Here is a 21672-nt window from a genome sequence, read left to right on the forward strand (position 1 = left end):
AAGCAACAGTCCTTATAGTTCATGCATATGTGCAGCCTCCAATATTTATAATATTTGAAAATATCCTTTTCTATTCCCTTCCCATCCTAAAAACCTGTTAAGGTCTCTGCTTCCTATTGCCATCCATATGGGATGCCAGTGTTACAGGTGGAGGATTAACCCACAAAGACTTTAATACTCCAGGGTATGTATTTATCTGTGAGCACTTGCCAACAGCAAACAATGAGCAAAAACACTTCAGTATAGTCTAAGTAATTGTTTCCTGCAATGGACTATCTAAAAGATTTCAACTTTAGGGTCCCATGTTTGGTACAGCAGTGGGCTGCCACTTGGGGTGTCCACATTACACACCATGTGTCTGGTCTGGGTCCAGCTCCATTATCCACTCCACCCTCCTACTGATAGGCACCATGTGACACAGAAGGTGATGACACCTCAAATACTTGGGTCCCTGTCACCCACATTACAGACCTGGACCCAATTCCTGCCTCCTGGTTAGGCTGCCTGAGCTCCAGCTTCTGTAGCCATTTGGGGAACCATTCAGTGTATGAAAGACTTGTCGGCTGCCTTTGAAATACATACATTTAAAAAATGTTAAGACTTTAGAATTCTGAGTTTCAGGCAAAGTACAATTGCCCAATGGCTAAATCCTCACCTTGCAAGTGCCGGGGATCCCATATGGACACGTTTGTGTCCTGGCTGCTCCACGTTCCACCGAGCTCCCTGCTGGTGGCCTGAAAAAAACAGATGACCGACCCAAAGCCCTGGGACCCTGCACCCAGACGAAGCTCTTGGCTTTGGATTGGCTCAGCTCCAGCTCCTGTGGCCACCTGGGGAGTGAAACTGTGAGTGGAAGATCTGTTTCTCCTTCTCTGTAAATCTACCTTTCCAATAAAAATAAAAATCGGGGAAAAAAAAAATTTTAGTGGCCAGTGCTGCAGCAAGTGCGTTAGGCCTCCAGCTGCAGCACTGGCACCCTATATGGATGCTGGTTCTAATCCCAGCTACTCCCATTCCAACTCGGACCCCTGCTAACGTGCCTGGGAAACCAGCTGAAGATGGGTGAACTGCTTGGGACGCTGCACCCACGTGAATGACCTAGATGAAGCTCCTGGCTCCACCCTGGCCCAGCTCTGGTGGTTGCAGGCATTTGGCAAGAGAATCAACAGAGGGAAGAAAGATCTCTCTCTGCCTCCTTGATTCTGCCACTCCCTCTCTGCAACTCTGCCTTTCAAATAAATCATCTTTTAAAAAAAGAAATCTAAACTCCAGAGATGCCAGCTGTATTTCCCTTTCCAACCTAATCTTTTCTGCAAGCTCTCCCTAAAACCGGCTCCACACTCACCCTAAATTAACATAAAACACAAAATCCAGGAATAAGTTCATTCAAAAGCCAAAGCATACTTTGTCATGGATGTGTTGGCACTGAGGACCAGGAGACTGTATCTGTAGCGGTGCCAGTGGGGCCCAACACACCCCAAAGTGCTTCTTGCACAGGGCTAAGCGTCCTGGGGAGCAAGCGGCCTGAAGAGCATGAGGCAGTGTGGCAGGCTAAACTGGTGTACCTTGCAGTAAGCAAAGTGGAAAGGTGCTGAAAACATAAACACTCTGCACTTCCCGCCCTTGACCCCTTCCATTAGTTATTAAAACAAAACCTAATGGTGGGACACACAACGCAGATGCTAATTTCAGTATCCAATGCATGTGTATTTCCTGAGCTGCGTGTTACATGTTGACAATAAACCAACTCAGCTTCGTGTTTCAGTGGACATCCTCAACTTTGAATAGAACCATTTTGTACCAAGTTAGGTATCAGAGATGCCTTCATAAAAAATTCTTCAAAAAGTTATTTGAAATGTAGAACAAGAAAGGATGGAGAATTTTTTTGTTTCAACATCTTGCATTTGCTCTCCATCTTGGTCCACTTTCCAAATGATGGCTAATGGATCTGGGCTAGGCCAGAGCCAGGACTTAGGAACTCAAACCTGTTCTCTGACATGGGCTGAAGGGTCCAAGCACATGGGCCACCTTCCACCGCCTTCCCAGGCACATCACGCTGGGAGACCTTCCACCGCCTTCCCAGGCACATCACGCTGGGAGACCTTCCACCGCCTTCCCAGGCACATCACGCTGGGAGACCTTCCACCGCCTTCCCAGGCACATCACGCTGGGAGACCTTCCACTGCCTTCCCAGGCACATCACGCTGGGAGACCTTCCACCGCCTTCCCAGGCACACCACGCTGGGAGTGGAGCAGCCAGGACGGGAACGGGTATTCCAACAAGGGGTGCCTGCATCACAAGCAGTCTCAGCTGCTGAACTGCAGTGCCAGCCCTGAGTCTCGTTTGTTGAACAATTTAGCATCCTACCTCCTTTACTGCATTAGAGATGGGCAGCCTGACAAAAAGCCAATAAAGAGCGAAAATTCCTCAGAAATAAAAATTATTTCTTAATGCTTCCTAACACCTTGATTTTTTTTTTCCTTTTAAATGTGACTTGGCAGTGACCAGCGCATCAGATGCAAAAATCCCAGAGTCAGGTCACTGCTCTGGCTTCTGTCCTAATCAGCTCACAAACTCCTGCAGACATGTATACGCCAAAGTCTGAAGGTTCTGGTACTAGGAGGGTGGAAACTCAATGCAATGGTGGTGTGGAGAGCCTAGGGGGCATGGCTGAGCAGTTGGCTGTAAGGCCTGACATGGTGCGCTCGGCCTCTTGGCTCACCAGGTGATCTTTCCTCTGCACAGCCTCCACCACTCCTGCCATCATCCTCATCAGAAGCCAACCAGAGACCACCAGTATCGAACTTGGACTTCCAGAATCATGAGCTACATAAACCTTTCCTCTTTACACAGTTAGTTGCCTCAGATATTTCATGATGGAAAGCTGACGCACAGTCATCGAAAGTTGGGCCAGGCGTTGACCAGCTAGAGGTGCCCTTGGGCTGCTTGTGCGGGTAAGCACACTGAAGTCATTAATTCAAGTTGACTTTTTGAAAAACAAAACAAGTCTGTGGGGTAGAATGACCTTTACAACTGCAGAAATTGAAGAAAAAACTGTCCAAATATTGGTAGAATCGAAAGACACTGCTAAAAAGATTTCCTAACTACCATCTCCTCTCAGTTCTAATCTCCATGCTCCTATTACCTGGGCCTAATTCAGAATCATAAATCACTTACTGCCTCTTTGCACAATTTTATCAGCCCCTCCTCATCATTCCCTTCTACTCCACAGCTGACAGCAAGATCATGAAGGACAGCAGGAGGGCTTCCTCCTCGGCTTTACCTTTAGCCCATGGATCTTGATTTCAGGAAACTGTTTCCAATGAAGACCTCACTAAGGACTGTGTTATAGCCCAACAATATCAGAATGCTTAAGAGCAAAAACACTGTGTGAAACATTTGGCATACTTTTTAACTTGATGGGATGTGCGCCATTTTAGCAAATAATTGGTTATTATTAAAACCAGACAATGTGGCCAAGTTACTTCCCCAATTTCGTGAAAAACCTGAATAACACATCATTGGCTTATTTCACATGACTGTTGGCCTAGCATTCTTTCTAAAAAGCCAGATTTTTCTATGAATAATCTAAACAAAAATTCAAAATACAACCTGACATTCATACTACTATCCCTTGATTAGTAATCATGACTTCAATCATATTGGTAGAATCAAGACAAACACAGAAAGCAAAATTTCCCAGTGTTATTTAAAAAGAAAAATCAATTAATTGGCGGTATCCTCACCAACAGTCTGAAGCTCTGTTTAGCAAGTTTGCAATCTAAACAAGAAATTACAAACATGAAAACACATATGGTAAACAGGCATTATCTATTTAATAAGTATAATATATATGTACATAGAACCCCTCTGAAAAGCTTCATTTTATACAGAAACATATTTACAAAATGAACAGTGTAATCAAAGATTATCTACACAATGCACATATATATATATATGTACTCTGGAAGATAAACAAGTTCCATCATCACAATCTAAATGAACAGCCATATACATTTAAAAAAAGAATTTCATTCCAGAAGAAAAATACATTTTAAGTCTGCAATTATATTTTTCATTTATTTTCCCAAAAACTTCATGTTGGATTCTTTTCTTTTTCAGCAAATTTTGGGTTTCTAGTGCCACCAACTGGTGTTACAAATTAACAACTCAGTGTCAAAAAGGAATTATAAAGTTACAGTAAAACAGGCTGCTGGAGTTAACATTCATAAGGCATGAGTCACATGATTAATGGAATTGTCTCAACCTGCGGAGCATAAATGAAGCTGATGATTTCCATGCTTTCTAATGGGTGTTTTCCTTTCTACTGATAAAGCCCCGTCCACATAAAAATCATCAGAAAAAAACCCACACACTGCAAAGCAGCATGATTTTCCTTATGAACATCAGTAAAAACATGTCACTCTACGTGGTCTTTGGATTCCTTTCCTTCTTCTGAAAGAATTAACATCAAGCTGTGACAAAAGACAGGAAACGTGCACAATTACCAAGAAAATAGCTAACTGTTCTCAACTTAATTCCACATGAATGCAAATTTTGAAAAGTTTATGCCAGTGCAAAACTTCTGGGCCACATACCTGCCCAGACGGATGGACACTGGCTGTGAGCAAGAGACTCAAAGATCTGCTCCTGCTTTTACATCAGTCCCGCAGAACCGAAACCGACTGTGTGCTGTGCTGGCCAATGCGGTAACTGTACGTTGCCTAACAGCAGCAGCTCTTTAATGTGTGTAGTAAATGTGTAAGCAACAGGTTGACAGCCTGACAGAATTTCATTCCAAGATAACCTGCCTTAAATGGTTACGGAAGATAAGAAATTATCATTGGGGGGAAAAAATCATCCCTAAAAAAAAAAAAAACACACTATCAAAGCTCAAACTTATTCTTCCTTTCAACCACTTGTCACTTTGTAAAATTTAACAGGCTAAAAATTTGAAGTGCTATGGGAAAAAGGAATTCACAGCAAGAATCCAATTTTGAACACATAGTGAAGTACGCACACACAGAGCATTTTCTCAAAGAAACCAAAATATTGTTACCTACACAACCTTTGATGTGTATAATAATGAACATATAAAACAATTCTCCCCAGACCACGCCCCTTTTGAGACACACTCCTCCACTCAGCACAGAGCCAAGCCGCAGCCCTCCACATCCTCAGAGCAGGCGCTGTCGGAGTCACTGCGAGACGGTGTGCTGGAGGCAGGCTCACTCCGTATGCCACTTCGTCCAGGGCTGATCTAAATACTAAAGCAGTGTACTGAAGAAAAAAACTAATCTACTTCCTTCAAAATTTGTCCATCCTTTTTGATACTTAGGGGAGGAAAGGGTATTACCAATCAAAATACGGTCTTTAATCATCTTCTAAAGGGTTTCATTATTCAACTTCTCCAAGTAGACGGTGACCCAAACAATAACACTGGAATGTTCCATTTTTTTGTCTGCAATAATGTACACACACACACACACACACACACACTTTAAAGTGCAAGGCATAGAACACTGTGAATCTGATCACGTTTGGTCTCCATTATGCATCTTGTGCCTTGGAGAAAAAATTAATTCATGAACCAATATCATTTTTAATGATGTTGCCTACTCTGGGTAGTCCTATGGAGTGTCAGTAATGTCTAGAGAGAAATGGAAAAATAATTCAGATTTTTATTGCACTTACCCATTTTTTATTTTGATAAATTATTGATTAAAAAGAACAACACACTATGGTCAGACTAACACTTTCAACAACTATTTTAAAGATAAAACATCTTTGAATATATGAGTGTACTTTAATTTTTAATTTTTATTTTTAACTTTTTTTCTGAGTGTACTTTCATTTTAAAATGAAAAGATGGTATTTGTTTATGGATGACAACTCAGTACACAGAAAAAATAAAAGACACTACAGTGATTCATCCAATCCTTAATAAATTATCTTCTCAAAAAAGGTTGATAAAAAAAAATGTTGAAAAACAGTAAAAGGATTTTGCCACCATGAATCCAGTTTCTGGAGCCCATATACTCTTTAGCGGCTTTCACTGTATCACATCAAAGTGTACTTTCATTAAAGGGAAAAAAATAATGCAAAAATTAAAAATGAAACAATAAGGCTTGTTGCAGCATTTGCACATAAGCCAAGGTATCCTATTCTAGAACAGATCTGAATGTAACGCAATGTGAAAAATCACACTCAGAAACTGAACAGGTAAGAAACTATCGGGGGTGAGAAAAAAGCCAATGACGGATACTGGTACTACAGCAACATGGAAGGGTACCCTTAAATAAACATTGTAAAAACCCAAAAAGGTACAAACATTTGGCTCTAAAATTCCTTTGGTTAGAGAATTATTTTTATGTTTTAAATAAACACTCAGAAATATTTATTCAGAAGAACTATACGCTCACTCCCCTGTACTAATTGTATCCACAGTCAAGAATGGTGTCCAAATTAAATGCTTACCAGTACCATATGCTGGCTTCATATAATGTCAGTAAAACAAAAGTTTTTCAGTTTCAAGCAACTCTGCACTATTGTGTTCTAATGATTGGATTCATTTCAAATTTTAAACAAACTCACAGCAATCTGCTAAATGAACACATTATTTAAAATTTTAAAATAACTAATGATTTTTAAAATTCAACTATTAAACAATCCAAATCTGATCATTGTGGCTATGTCATAAGTAGCCCCTGACGGGGACACACAATGCCTGACTGCTGCAGTTACTATCAGCTGGCTTTCCTAGGAAGTCTGGTTTTCATTAAAGTAAATCTGAGAAGACCCAAGCAGTCACACGTATCCTTCCAACACAATCCAACGTTAGCACAGTGTCAGGACCTGAAACCAGATACTCCTTCAGCGTGCTTGGTTTTGCCCATGCTGTCCTCTGTGGATGATCGACGCCTGTCTTTTCAGGCTTGGTTTTAAAGAGCTGAATCACTTTTGACATTGTGTATTTTAAAGGGAAGAAACATGGAGAAGAGGTTTTCAAAGTCCTTGAGGTAATGTTCAGCATTTGACAATGAGCAGATTGTGTGGGATGCCACCCAGATTTCCTGAAAGCTCCTGCTCGCACAGCACACACAGCAATGCACCCATATTGTAAAGGGACACTTTATACACATGAGCAAAACAGACTTTCACAGGTTGACACACAAAGCAGGGGGAAAGTTTCCGACACTACTGGTCAATGGCACCTACTCCTGCGTGGGTTTGTCTGTTTCCCAGCCAGAACGTTGGACTAAGTTTTCTTTGTCTTCTGTTCTAGCTCATGCTGGTGTTTAATAAGATGTTCTATTTCTGTTCCAAGTGTTTGTAGATTTTCCTTTAATAATTGAGGGGAAAGGGGGAAGAGAAAACAAACTACTTAGTAAAGAATATATTCAGTTTAAATTATTCTGCCCATAGAACTTTGGAATTGAATAAATAAACAGTCCTAACTGCCAAGCAAGGTGAACCAGACAAACACTCAGGTATTTTCATGCAAGTGCCCCTGTCTATTTCGAAGTAATCCTTAATCATTTTACTGAAGCTACAGCAATGTGTATTACCTAAAAATGATTAATTACTAGGTTCTTAAATAATTTTTTAAAAACCCATTGCTGGGGCTGGTGCTGGTGCTGTGCCAGTGAGCTGATGGCCACCATTTGCTTCAGCAGCAAGAGCTGCCTCAGGCCCAGCTGCTTCACTTCTGATCCACCTTCCTGCTACTATTACCTGGGCGGGCAACAGATGACTGCTACAAGTACTTGCACCCCTGCCAACCATATAGGAGGGATTCCCGTTCCAGCCCTGGTTATTACGGACATTTGGAGAGTGACCCAGTGCCTTAAAAACCTGTGTTTTTCAAATAAGCCTTATTTAAAAAAAAAAAAAAAACAATTACTATCAAGGCCTCCATACAGCAGAAATAAAATAGTTGATCAGCAAAAATTAAAGCTAAAAATACAACGCAAACGCCATAGTCTTGTATTTGGCCAAGTGGTTCTGATGCCATCTGGGATGCCCACATCTCATACTCGAGTACCTGGGCTCAACGTCCAGGGCCTTCACTTCTGATCTCGCTTCTTGCTAATGACACCCCAGGAGGCAGCAGCAGATGGCTCAGTACTGTGGTCCGATACACCCACACGGGATACCCAAACTGAGTTCCCAGTCCTGGCTTTGGCCTGCAGCCACTAACTGACCTGATTTTTGCCGTTTCCTCATCTTTCTTCACTAGCTTACAAAAGCGCACCTTTGGGGTGAGTGTCTGGCATAGAACACCACATCCCAAATCAGTCCTAAATTGAGTCACAGCTTTGTTCTTGAACCCGGCTAATGCACATCTTGCAGGTGAAAGACAATGGCTATGCCAACCCTGGTTATCATGGGCATTTGCCAAGGAAATCAGCAGGTGGGAGATCTCTGTCTCTGTCTCAGCTTGTGTCTCTACCTTTCAAATAAAAATTAAAACTCTTAAGAACTAACCCATGTAAGTACTAGATCAGACTATATTTCTGATTGGTTAGGAAATGAGAAATACAAATACCTTTAAAGTAATATTCTTCAGTAATGTATCCTCCAAAACAGCCTGTAATTTTCGATTAATCTCCAAAGAAAGTTCCAGAGTTAACCCACTATCAGCCGGATGGGATGTATATAAAGATGCCATGATGCCACCCCGTCTACTTAAATGGACTTTGTTAAAGTCAGATGCCTCTGAGGAAAGTGTCCCTGATTCTTCCCGTAGAATGTAACTTTGAATTATTCTGCAAAACAAAGCAACACTAGTTGTATACCTGCTGAAGTAAAAACATCAGAATTTAAAAGAACAAACTAACCAGAAACATAAAGATGATTAGCATAAAATAAACATAGCTACTAGGTTAATAATAAACTATGAAAAAAAAAAAAAAAGGAATTTTCCTTATTAAGTTGATTGCTTTCTAGGAGTCTGACTTACTAGCTTAAGGCACTGCTGAGATGCCTGTATTCCTTTACCAGGGTCCCAATCCTTGCACTTCCAACCCTGCTGCTCACAGCCTGGAGACGGCACGTGTCCACGCACTGGGCTTCCAGCCACCTTTCAGCCCTGGCAGCAGCACTCCTCTGAGGAGTGAACCAGCAAATGAAGCTGTTCTCTTTAGTGCTCTCAAGCTCTCCCCCTACATCCCCATCTCACTTCTTCAAATACAGTAAACAGAAATGTCAACTATCCCACTTCTGTTCTGTAAAGGTATATAAACAACACCTGCTATTATGCTCCTGACCAATTTAATCGGAATGCTCATATTTGAGCAATTATCTTAGTGCTTTGACTTCTGTTGATATTCTCCATTACCCTTTTAAACCTAGAATTCTGTATCTGATTGCCTTGAAAGTTACCAGAAAGCCTATTAGTATGCCTGTTCAAAACAAAAATTTTAAAGTCATGGAGTGAAACCCTGCAAGGTATTTGGGGGGCGAATTTGGGCACAGAGAGGTCTGGCATCAGTTAGAGCAGGCTTGGGGTCTCCAGTGTGACATCTATCACTCACAGGAAGAGGGGTGACTCAGCAGAGTCAGTGACTGATGTGAGCCTCAGTTAATTGCAAAATCAGGTAACTCACTGCTCACTGACAGACTCCGCGAGATGTTTCTAAGCCACTGGCACCAGGCTTTGTACTAGCAGGTATCCAGTAAGTTCTACCACTGAGTCCTACCCAGCAAGAAAAACATCCTCAACCTCACCAGTCTCTCTGCATTATAGTCATTAAAATAAAACGAAGCAAGCGAAGAACTTTCTTTAAAACTGAAAGTTGTTTTGGTCTCTTACAAGATTTATCATTTCTGACTCCATTTCATACTTTTCCTTTCATCTTTGTTTCCCAAACCTGAAACCTAACAGAAAAGCATGAGACTGGGAACTGAGGGACTCCAATGAGCAATTCTTGAAAGGTTCCCAATATTATTTTGAAAACAGTACTTTTCTGAGAGTATCTTCAACAGCGTGTATTATCACAGCACTTACTTTGTCTTTTTCCTAATCTCGTCCACCAGCTGCTTGATGTGATCCTCCATAAATTCTATCTTCTCATTTTTCCGTGCATGTGCTTTCTGCAGCCTAACTATCCTCTCAATCAACATGGCTTTGTCTACTTCCGGGAAGTTATCCACAGCACCTGCTGACCCAGTGTTCTCTGGAGATCGGTCCTCCGCACTGCTTCGAGCATTAAGGGACCCTGAAGACAAAACAAAAAACAAGTTTAGACACCGAACTTAGTCCAGAGTCACTGCTCATTTTTATATATTCCGCCGCTCTATTATTTATTCCAGTATGATGTCCAAATGTTCACTCATAGACAGTCAGACACTGGCGGATCACACGCGTCTGAATTTCTGAATGCACAGAGGATGGGAGTGTGAAAAACAGCTATTACATCACCCAAACAGGATGAAGCAGCAGCATTGGAGAAACAAAGATTTCAAGAAAAACAAGTCTAAAATGAGACCCAAATTACACTGTAAAAGAAAAAAAAAATCAGAGGAACAGGAAAGAGGGAGAAAGGTTGTGTGAGAAGAGAGGAGAGGAGAGGGACAGAATTTAGGGGAGTCAGATATGGGGTCACCTGTCTAGGCTGCCATCCTCCTCCACTTCCCAGCCATGCCACTTACCTCTCTGCCTCTGCATCTCACTGAGAACAAAAATACCATTTGCCTCACAAGACTGTTATCCTCATTTGAACGAGTGATCCCAACCTAACTCTTTTGTACTCAATACATCCTCCAGCTGAGTTCCACAGCTAGTTCTTATTTTTTATCAGCATCAAGGAGAATCTCTGATCCTCTTTATCATACACAAAGATAATTTTTTAAAACTTATTTTATTGATTTAAGATAGTAATATACCTTATTAATTTTGTACAACTAGGCCCAGCATAGTAGCCTAGTGGCTAAAGTCCTTGCCTTGCACACAGCAGGATCCCATATGGGCGCCGGTTCTAATCCTGGCGGCCCCACTTCCCATCCAGCTCCCTGCCTGTGGCCTGGGAAAGCAGTCGAGGACGGCCCAAAGCCTTGGGACCCTGCACCTGCATGGGAGACCCGGAAGATGCTCCGGGCTCCTGGCTTTGGATTGGCTCAGCTCCAGCCGTTGTGGCTGTTTGGGGAATCAATCAACAGACAGAAGATGTACCTCCCTGTCTCTTCTCTGTATATCTGCCTTTTCAATAAAAATAAAATATATCTAAAAAACAATTGTGCAACTAATAAATGGCAAAGCTGGGATCTAAACAAGTACAATTCAATATGTGTTCTTTCACACCTCTTTTTTAATAATGACAATTTTTTAAACTTATATAAATTCTGAGAGGAAGAGTGACAGAGAGGTAAGAGGGCTCCTATCTACTGTCTGCCTGCCTGCACGCCCACAGCAGCTGGGATAGCACTGGGCTGAAGCTGCGAGTCAGGATCCAAAACCAGGTCTCCCACGTGAGCGGCAGGGACCCAGTCACTACAGCTGTCACCTCTGCTGCCCTGGGTCTGCATTAACCGGAAGCTGCAGTAAGGAAGTGTAGCTGGGCCACAGACCCAGTCACTCAGAGACGAGATGCAGACTGCTTAACAGCATCACAGCCAATAGGCTAAATACCTGCCCTGAACCACTGTTTTTTCTCTTCACCACTACCTTTTTTTTTTTAATACTTCAAAATGAAACAAAGCATATCAACATTTTTTAAAACAAAACAAGGTTATCTTTGTAATTAATGGTCAAACGACAACTGAAGCCTTTAGGTTTTTCTTACCTGATGAACTGGAACGACTTCCCATGCTGCTCACTTCTTTATCGTAGTTTCCACTCTCAATCTGCTCTAACTTCCTTCGTGCTACAGGGAAAATAAATGTATTACTTATGGCCATTTGTCCCTCATCTGATTTTTAATAAAGTTATCTATGTAAAAATGAAATAGACATCAGGATCAAGTGACCCAATAACTACTTCAGACAGAAGGCCAACAGTGTTATTCACATAAAATGACATTTAAAAATGAACAGACCAAATTCAAAACAGAAAACAACACTGTAATAACTAATACTGGCATCACTACATTATGCTAAACTATGAAAGCAGTACTAGTCTCTGAAAGATTCCAAAGATGCTTCCAAGATCAGAAATTTCCTTTCAATAACATGCATAAAACCAAACTCAATTCTTCTAGGAAATACCCGAGTTAAGTAAACACCTAAGTCTTATTTTTATTTTTTTTTACTCTATTTTAACACACAGTGGTAAAAAAAAGCAGCGATTAGATGATTAGATTATGTATCTTCCTCATCTTTGTATCATAAGCCCATAGCACAGATATCCAATAATTAAATGACTTCTTCAACAAGATATCTGAGTCTCAGTTACACCTGCCCATTACTGTGCTCAGGAAACACATAAACCTTTCAGGTCTGTGACCCACTGCTCTGAAGGTTAGGGGATTTGAATTTTAAGGGAATTTTAAGTTTAAGGGCAGTTAGGTAGGGTCCAGGTACCCTGGATGCTGTACAAATCAACTCACAAGGATATATATGTGGTAAAGTTATGAGAACTTTTATTTATACCTTTAAACTAAAAATAAATCTTTTGAAATTTCTACTTTCCATGTTTCCCTAATAAACACAATATAAATGAACATATAAATTGGAGAATAAACATTTAAATACCTTTTACCAATAGAAATATGTAATCAAAGAAGTGTAGACACTGGGCCCGGCGGCGTGGCCTAGTGGCTAAAGTCCTCACCTTGAATGCCCCGGGATCCCATATGGGCGCCGGTTCCAATCCCGGCAGCTCCACTTCCCATCCAGCTCCCTGCTTGTGGCCTGGGAAAGCAGTCGAGGACGGCCCAATGCATTGGGACCCTGCACCCGCGTGGGAGACCCGGAAGAGGTTCCAGGTTCCTGGCTTTGGATCGGCGTAGCACCGGCTGTTGCGGCTCACTTGGGGAGTGAAACATCAGACGGAAGATCTTCCTCTCTGTCTCTCCTCCTCTCTGTATATCTGACTTTGTAATAAAATAAATAAATCTTTACAAAAAAAAAAAAAGTGTAGACACTACTGCCTTAGGCACAGATATACAGAGAAGGAGACAAAGATCTTTGTCTGCTGGCTCACGACCCAAGTGGCCACAACAGCCAGAGTTGAGCCAATTCAAAGCCAGAAGCCAGGAGCCTCTTCAGGGTACAGAGTCCCAAGGCTTTGGGCCATCCTCTTCTGCTTTCTAATGCTACACCACAAACAGGGAGCTGAATGGGAAGTGGAGCAGCTGGGACATGAACCACAGCCCATATGGGATCCCAGCAGATACAAGGTGAGGATTTAGTTACTAGGCTATAGCGCCAGGCCCACCTTCTCAATTCTCATACTGTGTGGTTTGTGAATAAGTATTTTTTAGTATAGAAGACAGACTGATCACGGAACTCTAAGTTTTGCAATCTGGTCTACGAACATCACTATGCTTAAAAAAAACAAGTGCCTCTGACCACTGTGCCAACACCTACAATGGACTCCCTGCTCTCTAGGCAACCTGGCCGAGTGTGGCAGCATCTCTTACCTTGCTGAAGCTGTTTGGTTAGATCCTTGACGCTAGACGCATGCTTCCGCCTCTGAGTGACTAGGTCATCTTTCAGCTCCTCCACCCGGGTACTCAGTGCTGTGACTTCTGCCTGCCTGCAACTGAGCTCGGCCTGTAGGGCCTGCACTTCCTCCTTATGCAGCTCTTCCTCCTTTAGCAATCGACACTCCTGGAGAGCAAACGAAACAAAAACTACCCAGCTTAGTAGGCTTATTTACATCACTGCTCTTAGTCTAAGCCTTCCCACGGTAAGGCCTTTAAGCGAAGATCTGTCTTTACTCTTCAGCTTAACTGAACTCCTGCAAATTCTTACATGGCGAGGCAAGGAGCGCATGAACAAATGTCACTCTGCCCACATAAAACAGCATGTGTCATAGGTCTCTCAACTTTCGGACTAAAGACCCAAACTGTTTTATGAGTAACTGGGACTTCTCATAACTTGAAACTAGTAAACCATTTTTAAACTAATAAAAAAATAAAAAGTTAAAGCACACTTAAAAAAAAGTAATAATCCCAGTGAGGAATCCTTTTTTAAAGACTGATTTATTTGAAAAGCCATCTTACACACAGAAGGAGAGAGGTCTTTCATCCACTGGTTCACTCCCTAAATGGCTGCAACACCCAGACTGGGCCAGCCTGAAGCCAGCTGCCTGGAACGTTATCTGGATCTCCCATGTCGGTAGTAGGGCCCAAGCACTTGGCCATCCTCTGCTGCCTCCCCAGACACATCAGCAAGGAGCCAACAGGACAGACAGCAGAGTAGCTGGGACTCCAACCAGTGCTCATTTGGGAGGCCAGCACTGCAAGCAGCAGCTTAACCTCCTGCACCAAAATGCCAGCTCAAAAGTGAAATACTCCTACTTCAAGGAGAAATTGTACTATAAATTACGTCAGTTAAAAGGAAAAACTGATAAGTCTTACAGCATTCAAAATGATCAAACGTCAGTGCCAACAGGAAGAGTTTAAACCAAGTACCACTGCCCCTCTATGCAGTAACGGCAGTTTAACACGTACTTCTAACTATGTTCTCTTACAAGTTTAGTGTACATTTATACTCACCAGAGTACTATTTGTCAGTTTCATTTGTTCACATTGGCTCTGTAACTGACTTTCACTACAAGAAAGTTTATCAAACTGTGACTGCAAGGCACTGGACTCCGACTGCAGCTGTGCATTCTTACTGGTGAGCTTTTCTGTGAACATCAGGAGCTCAGACTCTCTTTTCCTGCTGCCTTCGATGTCTTTTTGTAGGTCATTGGCCAGAGAATTCAGACTTTCAACTTCTTCCTTCAAGTTTTCAATTTCTTGTTTGCCTCTAAAAAACAAAGTTCATATTTGAGAAAAAAAATCTACTACAATACATTAAGTTAATGGTTTGGGGATTTTTAACTACAGAGGTCTTTTATAAATAAAGCTTATTTTTATTCATTCATCCAAATCTATGAATGCTCAACACAGGGCAAGAACTAAGAGCTGGGAATAAAGTGAACACCACCAACCCTGCTGTCAAAGAGTTCTCAAGCAAGGACAGAAATGTCACTGGTGTTATAAAGCACTGACGTTGACCACACACAGCAGGTTCCCTAGAGTAAGTGAGGTTTGAACCAATGCTGCAAGTACAGTTAGCACCCTTTTTTGGGAAAGTTCAGCCACTAAACAAGTCAGGCTTCCAGGGTTTCCACTGTGATGGCTCCCCTCTACCACTGTAATGTGACCACAGCTTCAACACGTGGAACACAGAAGGACAGGACCGCTCTGGATCCCGAGCACCTAGCCTAGGATCTGACACACAGGGGACAATGCACAAGCAGCTGTTACCCAGTCATAGCTGAAATGCCAGAGTGGGCAAGGGGGACAAAAGAAAGGGGCAGGTCATTCATCTTGGTGCTAAAGCAATGTGAACTCAGTGGGCAATCCTGAGGCATTGGGGATCTGCCAAAAGCTCTGACATTTCCTTTTCAGAAAAGATAATGCCAACTACATAGTATCAGAGAGAAAGTGAAAAAAATCAGTTTATAAGCTGAGGGAATCTTCCAGACGAGAGCTAACCACGGCCTGGACTATGGAAGTAGAAGTCAAGATGTAAGAAGTCAACGGCCTCCGGCATCTTTTCAGACCACCAAGAGTTAGCTAGTATCACTTACATGTAGCAGCTGGTTAAACGTGTGATTCAAAGAAGAGTCAGGCATGACACTCAGGTTGCTGCTTTACATCATCACAAGGATAATACGCTCAGCACTCAGCTCAAGAACATTCAAGAAGTATTTCTAAGAGAAGAATCCATTTTGGACATGTTGAGAGATCTGAGGTGTCATTGACACGTATGTGCTGAAGGCTGAGTAAAAACAGCCACAGGTGGTGCAGCACGCCACAGGAGGGCTGGGGTCACCCAGGGCTATACCGTAAGTAGACCAAGGAAGCTCTCCAACAGAAGCAGCCTACTAAGGAGACAGAGGCCAAGTGGTCAGAAAGGTGGGAGGGACACTAGCGAGCATGCCAAAAGCCATGCCAAAGCAACAGGAAAAGCAACAGGTCACAAAAGACCCATGGTGCTCAAAGACACCACCAATTCAAGCAGGGCTGGCTCTTGTCCAACATGTCTCCACTATGTTTTAGGAGGCACTCAGAGATAAATGTGGCCTGGTAACTAGAAGGAAATAAAAAGGAACAGAACAGATGGTGTAGGAAAAAGAACAAAAATTCTGGTAAAAAGGGAAGGATTAAAATAAACTGCTTGATGAAGGTCACAGGAGTTTTGAATTTTTAAAAATACACCTAATATTTAGGAGCTGATGTTGTGGTATAGTAGGGAAAGCTGCCACCTGAGATGCTGGTATCCCGTATGGGTACAGTTCATGTGGGTTGCTCCACTTTCTAGCCAACTCCCTTCAAATGGCCCAGAAAAAGCAGCAAAAGAGGCCCAACTGTTTGGGAAACTGACACCCACGGGAGATCCAGAAGAAGCTCCTGCCTTTGGCAACTGTAGCTATCTTAGGAATCAATCAGTAGATTGAAGATCTCTCTCTCTCCCTCTCTGCAACTCTAAAACTTCATATAAAAATCTTTTAAAAATGAACTACATTACAATATAAAAAGAAAAACTAGAGAGAAGTAATAAGACATAGGATAAAAAAGGAATCATCAATGAAGGCCCAACATCAAGGGAAACACAGCAGCAGGACAAAGACTGATCAAGTCGGGAAGAAAGGCTGCAGCGCAGGAAGTCAGGGGCTGATGCCAGCAGGACTCCAGGGTCACTCACACTGCTTGCTGAGGTCGGCAACTAGCCATTTACAGCAGCATCAACCTGGACGACGGCGAGCTCTTCCTGGCTACACTCAGCAGCTCGGCCATCGGTGAGGTGTGGAAAAGAAGCACCGCAGTTGAAAGCAACCAGACTGAGGCTCCGCCAGGTACTTGTTCAACGCTTTCCTGAGAAGCCAGTGGACACCGCCATCTCCTCACCTCCAGCTACACTCATGCGCCCAACGAACTAGACCCAGAGTCAGACCTAGATTTACCTTTTTGAAGAAACATTAAGTCCTGAGTATAAGAAATTTGAAAAGCACAGAATCTGAAAGAACAGAATGGAAAAAGAAACCACATAAATCCATTCAGCCTTATAAAGTTCTTACTGTCAATTTTTAGGAAACATAAACTTTGATTTTAGAAGTCACAACGGAAATTCATATGAAAACGTGAACTTAAATTTTTACCTAGGAGATGCAATAATTGCATTTAACAACTGAGACAGGGGATGCTAACACAGAGGCTGCTCATTTCATACCTCTGAAGTTGTTCCTGTGTCTGATCTGCAATCTTCACTTTGTCCAATAAATTCTGAATTTCAGCTTTTTGTCGATTGATGATTTCTTTGTATTTTGATAATTCATCTTCCGTTCTTAATCGTTCATCTTCTAGACATTTTACCTATCAAATGATCATAAACAAGTTAAATCACAAACAATATTTTCTTATTCCTTACAAACTCTGGCACATAATAGCTGCATATTAATAATCAAAACTGAATTCTAGAGCATTACTAATTAATACAAAGAAAATATAAAAGGAATTTAACATCCCTGGGTCTTAGTCTTGGATTTTTTAAGATTTATTCATGGGAGTTTCAGCATGTCTTATATTTCTACTCAATCTCTATTTCTTCATCTGAACAAGAAGGCTGCCATCTTTCCTTGATGAAAATGTCATGGAGAACAAATAGGAAAGGCTATAAGACTCGGAAAGTCAATAAGGGACCCAAAATTCGAGGTAGTAACTTAAAAATCTATTTCTAAATAAATGATACAAAGTAATAATATATTCATATTAAAAGAGATGCTATTATACTGAAGACTGCAGATGCAGAAGGAATTTACTTAGATGGTTACAAATGAAAACAATATCTATCTAAGACACGGTTGGGGAACCTTTTTTGTGGCAAGGCCCATTTGTATAGCTATAACATCATTCATGAGCCATACAAAATGGTCAAGTTAAAAATCAGCCTGCTGGACATCTGGATTTTGGATGCCACTGGCAAGGTCAGGTCATATGATTCTGAGGTGTTCCACAGCCCACGGGACAGATGCTCCTCACGCCTGGGAGACCACTCAACCACCCAGAAGAAATACAAAGGAAGAACACCTACTACTCTCTGACACTCACAATTCAACTATTCTTCCAAATGATTTGCTGAACAGCTTTCTTCAGATCAAAGACCCAAGGATAAACTGCTGTATGCTAGGAAATACGAACATTCATCTGAAGGTCTATCACAGAGAACATTTTCACTTCACAACAACAAAATCTGATTTTGCTGCTGAAGAATTATTCCTCTGACTTCTCATATTCTGGGGATTTTCTACATAAATAGCCTTCCCCATTAGGGTAAAAAAAAAAAAACAAAACAGAATGAATATAAAACTAAAGGCACTGATCCAGAGTCCTGACCAGACATATGATTACCTTGGTTCTTAGTGTCCGCAGCTCGTCCATACCCTCCTTAAATGTCCTCTTCAGATCTTCCAACTCCTTTATTTTGGCATGATGCATCTTTAAGGAAAAATTTTAAAAACCCACACATTACAATTCACTAAACTTCATTTAAACTATAATGCTTGCCCCTTCTAAAAGGTCAGATGGCAATAATTATTCATTGCTTGTACTCCTATGTTACATAAATATCCTAGATAGTGTAATTAATACAAAGAATAAAACTACTTGCCTCTAGCTGGTCAGATTTTTCTTGCATTTGTTTTTCAAGTTCTCCTTTTGTGACTCTAAGCTTTGCATCAAGCTCATTTGATTTAATTTCTTCTGATTCCTAATAAAAAAGAAGTGAAAAAAAGATAAATTTCTCAAGTTTTATACTTTGCAAGGTGAAGAAGGCTGCAATTAAGTTCACTAAGTGTGAACTACAGAGCTCATGTACAAAGCCCGTGCTCTAGGGGTGAGCCGGAGACCCAACAGCCAAGATGCTGCTTGGAACGCCTGCAGCCTACACTGCAGGGCCCGAGCTGGAGTCCTGGCTCGGCTTCCAAGCCCAGTTCTCTTCTACTGAACCCCTGCAGGAGCCATTTCAGTTAGTTATTTTAATACAGGAAATAACGCACATTTTATGTACTATCCTATCAAATGTGTTATTTCAAATATTTCAGACACAGAAATACGATGAAACAAGAACATGTGGAAACCTGTGCATACCTGATATGTTTTTATCATGTCTTGACAGTTTTGCCGTATTTGATCTGCTTCCTCCTTCGCCTGTGTTAACTTTGTTGTCGTTTCTTTGAGTTTATCTTTAGTTTCCTGTATTGAGAAAAAAGCAAGACACAAAGTTGGCCATGGTATTGTGAACAATTTTTTGTTCAAGTTTGTTCAGAAAAATCAATGTTTTACCCCAGGACTGCCACTGAAGAGGCACATACTATTCTAGGAACAATTGTTACAATAAAAAATTAAAATGGTCTACACAGCTAACTAATCACTCAATAGTGAGAAGTCTAAGCACTTTGAGCAATCACCAGCAGTCACCATCCTGACAGCTCTCCGAGAAAAGCCTCGAGCTGATGGCTAGGTGTCCGTTAACAGCTGACTGCTTACAGACGGACGCTGCAGTGCCCTTTCTGTCCCTAACCTAACAGCCCCTCATGAATCCCAATCACTTTGGCTCATTCCTATCCTCTCGGGCCGTTTTCTCCTCCCTCCTCCTTCCTCACTGTTCTTTTTCTATTTTGGGTGATTTTCAAAACAGTCCTTGTTCGTCAGCTCTTTCTCCATGAATCTCCTTCAGAGAACCAATCTAGTGCTCTCATTTGGGCTACCCTGTGAATTTCAAAGCACCAGTTAGGGATCACCTCCCCTCAGTAGTTTCCCTTATAAAGGAACAGGCAGTCTCCTTGACTTTGCATAATCCAGAGATGCCCCACCTTCTTACAACTGATACACTGCACTGACATTCTACTCAGTAAGTTACAGAATTTCCCAGCCGAACTAACTACATACATGATGCATATTAATCACTTGATTAAGACTTTCTGAATTCACGGGGGGAAAACCTAATAGAAGCGTTCTGCTTTCGGCAGGTTCATCTCCCTGAGCACCAGTCTTCCTTCTCTTCCTGTTGCTCTTCATTTGGAAAAAATGCCTTTCCTCCAACATTTTCAGCCATTTTATCTATGCTTCATTCACTTTCTTACACCTCATTTTAAAAAATAAATTACTTGTTACATACTTTCAGTTACTGATCTTTAATAGTACCTGATTTGTATCGAAACTAGTATCAATTTTAAAATATAAACAATAATTTGGATACTTTTCCAAATACTGATTTTAAAAAAGCAATCAGATGTATTGGTAATTCAGCAGCATGCTATTTAACTTTATGTTGTTGTAAATTTTTACTACTGTTCCTATTGTTGCTTTTGGTTTATGGCTTTTCATACAAGGGGAAGTATAGTAACTGTGTAAAAGAAACTGTCCTAACCAGTTGCAGAGATGCAATGCAGTATGTATTTCTACTTCCAACCCAAAAATGAACTCCCAAAGAAACTGTTAAATTTGTCTTGACAACAGGATGCTGGACTCTCTTCCATTGTCCATATCTACAATGTAAGGTTACATTTACATAACAGAATGATGGACATGTGACTGTTTATAAAGGATAACATTACTGCACTAATATGGGGGAAACCAATGATGGGAGGGAATTTAGGAAGGGAGGAAGGGACTTAAGAATGGGAGAGGAGAAACCCCAGAGCCTATGGAACCATGTTATAAAATAATAATTTAAAACATAAATAACAATAAATAACTATACAAACAAAACAAAAAACAAGACTTGGTGAGAATTGAAAAAGAGGAGCTTTATCTGGTTTCTCCCTCCTCACAACCTATTATCAGTAACCAGAGCAGAGCCTGGCACATAGTGGGCACTTACTTCATTCACACAAAAACATAGTAATTGAGAGATTCCTATATGCCAAACAAATAAAAGAACTTCTGAATACAGGAAAAGGTAGGATCACATTTATTCCTGGACTCAGTAGTCACTAAGCACCTAAACCAGGTACTCTTCTAATATCCCCCTTTACCTCAGATACATGAAGGAAACACTATGGAAATAATAGTATTACTCACTTTACTATAGCCCTTGAACCTTTTTACCCTAACTATGTAAAGATTGTCAAAAATATAATAAAAAAAATGGAAAAAGTAAAAACAAACAAAAAAAACCCCAAAGCATAGCATTTGATTATAAGACTCTTAGCATCACAGATTTCTTAAATTCCTGGGGTCTACTTCAGTGTTGATTATATATATTCTCTTCTCCCTGAATTTCAAATGGCATTAAATTTTGCATTCAAACAATGTCTAATGAAGGCAAATTTGGCATCAAAGAAAGTGAATGAGAAAATTTAACATTTTCCCCCATTTTATATGGGATAAGAAAATTTTCTTCTACAAAATCACTAAATATTCAAGTCCAAGCTACTCTGTAGATGCTGTTAAGGCAAGCTGCACATCTTACTGTCAGACACATCTGCGCTTGAATCTGATGTCCAACCACTA

The 21672-nt window shown here is 41.2% G+C and overlaps 1 protein-coding gene across 1 annotated transcript in view; it reads right to left on the minus strand.

Moving 5' to 3' along the window:
- Positions 1–7116: 7116 nt before the first annotated feature.
- Positions 7117–21672, minus strand: part of CCDC186 (coiled-coil domain containing 186) — a 29889-nt gene continuing 15333 nt past the window's right edge. The window contains exons 6-15 of the mRNA XM_004579806.3: positions 19306–19410; positions 18827–18925; positions 18568–18654; positions 17390–17532; positions 14662–14917; positions 13582–13771; positions 11785–11865; positions 10011–10221; positions 8550–8769; positions 7117–7343 (exon numbers count right to left, since the gene is read on the minus strand). Of these exons, the coding sequence (XP_004579863.2) occupies positions 7260–7343; positions 8550–8769; positions 10011–10221; positions 11785–11865; positions 13582–13771; positions 14662–14917; positions 17390–17532; positions 18568–18654; positions 18827–18925; positions 19306–19410 (1476 nt within the window). The 3' untranslated portion in view covers positions 7117–7259. The remainder of the gene's footprint in view (positions 7344–8549; positions 8770–10010; positions 10222–11784; positions 11866–13581; positions 13772–14661; positions 14918–17389; positions 17533–18567; positions 18655–18826; positions 18926–19305; positions 19411–21672) is intronic.

Source organism: Ochotona princeps, chromosome 13 (assembly GCF_030435755.1).
Source record: "Ochotona princeps isolate mOchPri1 chromosome 13, mOchPri1.hap1, whole genome shotgun sequence".
NCBI classification, from domain to species: Eukaryota; Metazoa; Chordata; class Mammalia; order Lagomorpha; family Ochotonidae; genus Ochotona; species Ochotona princeps.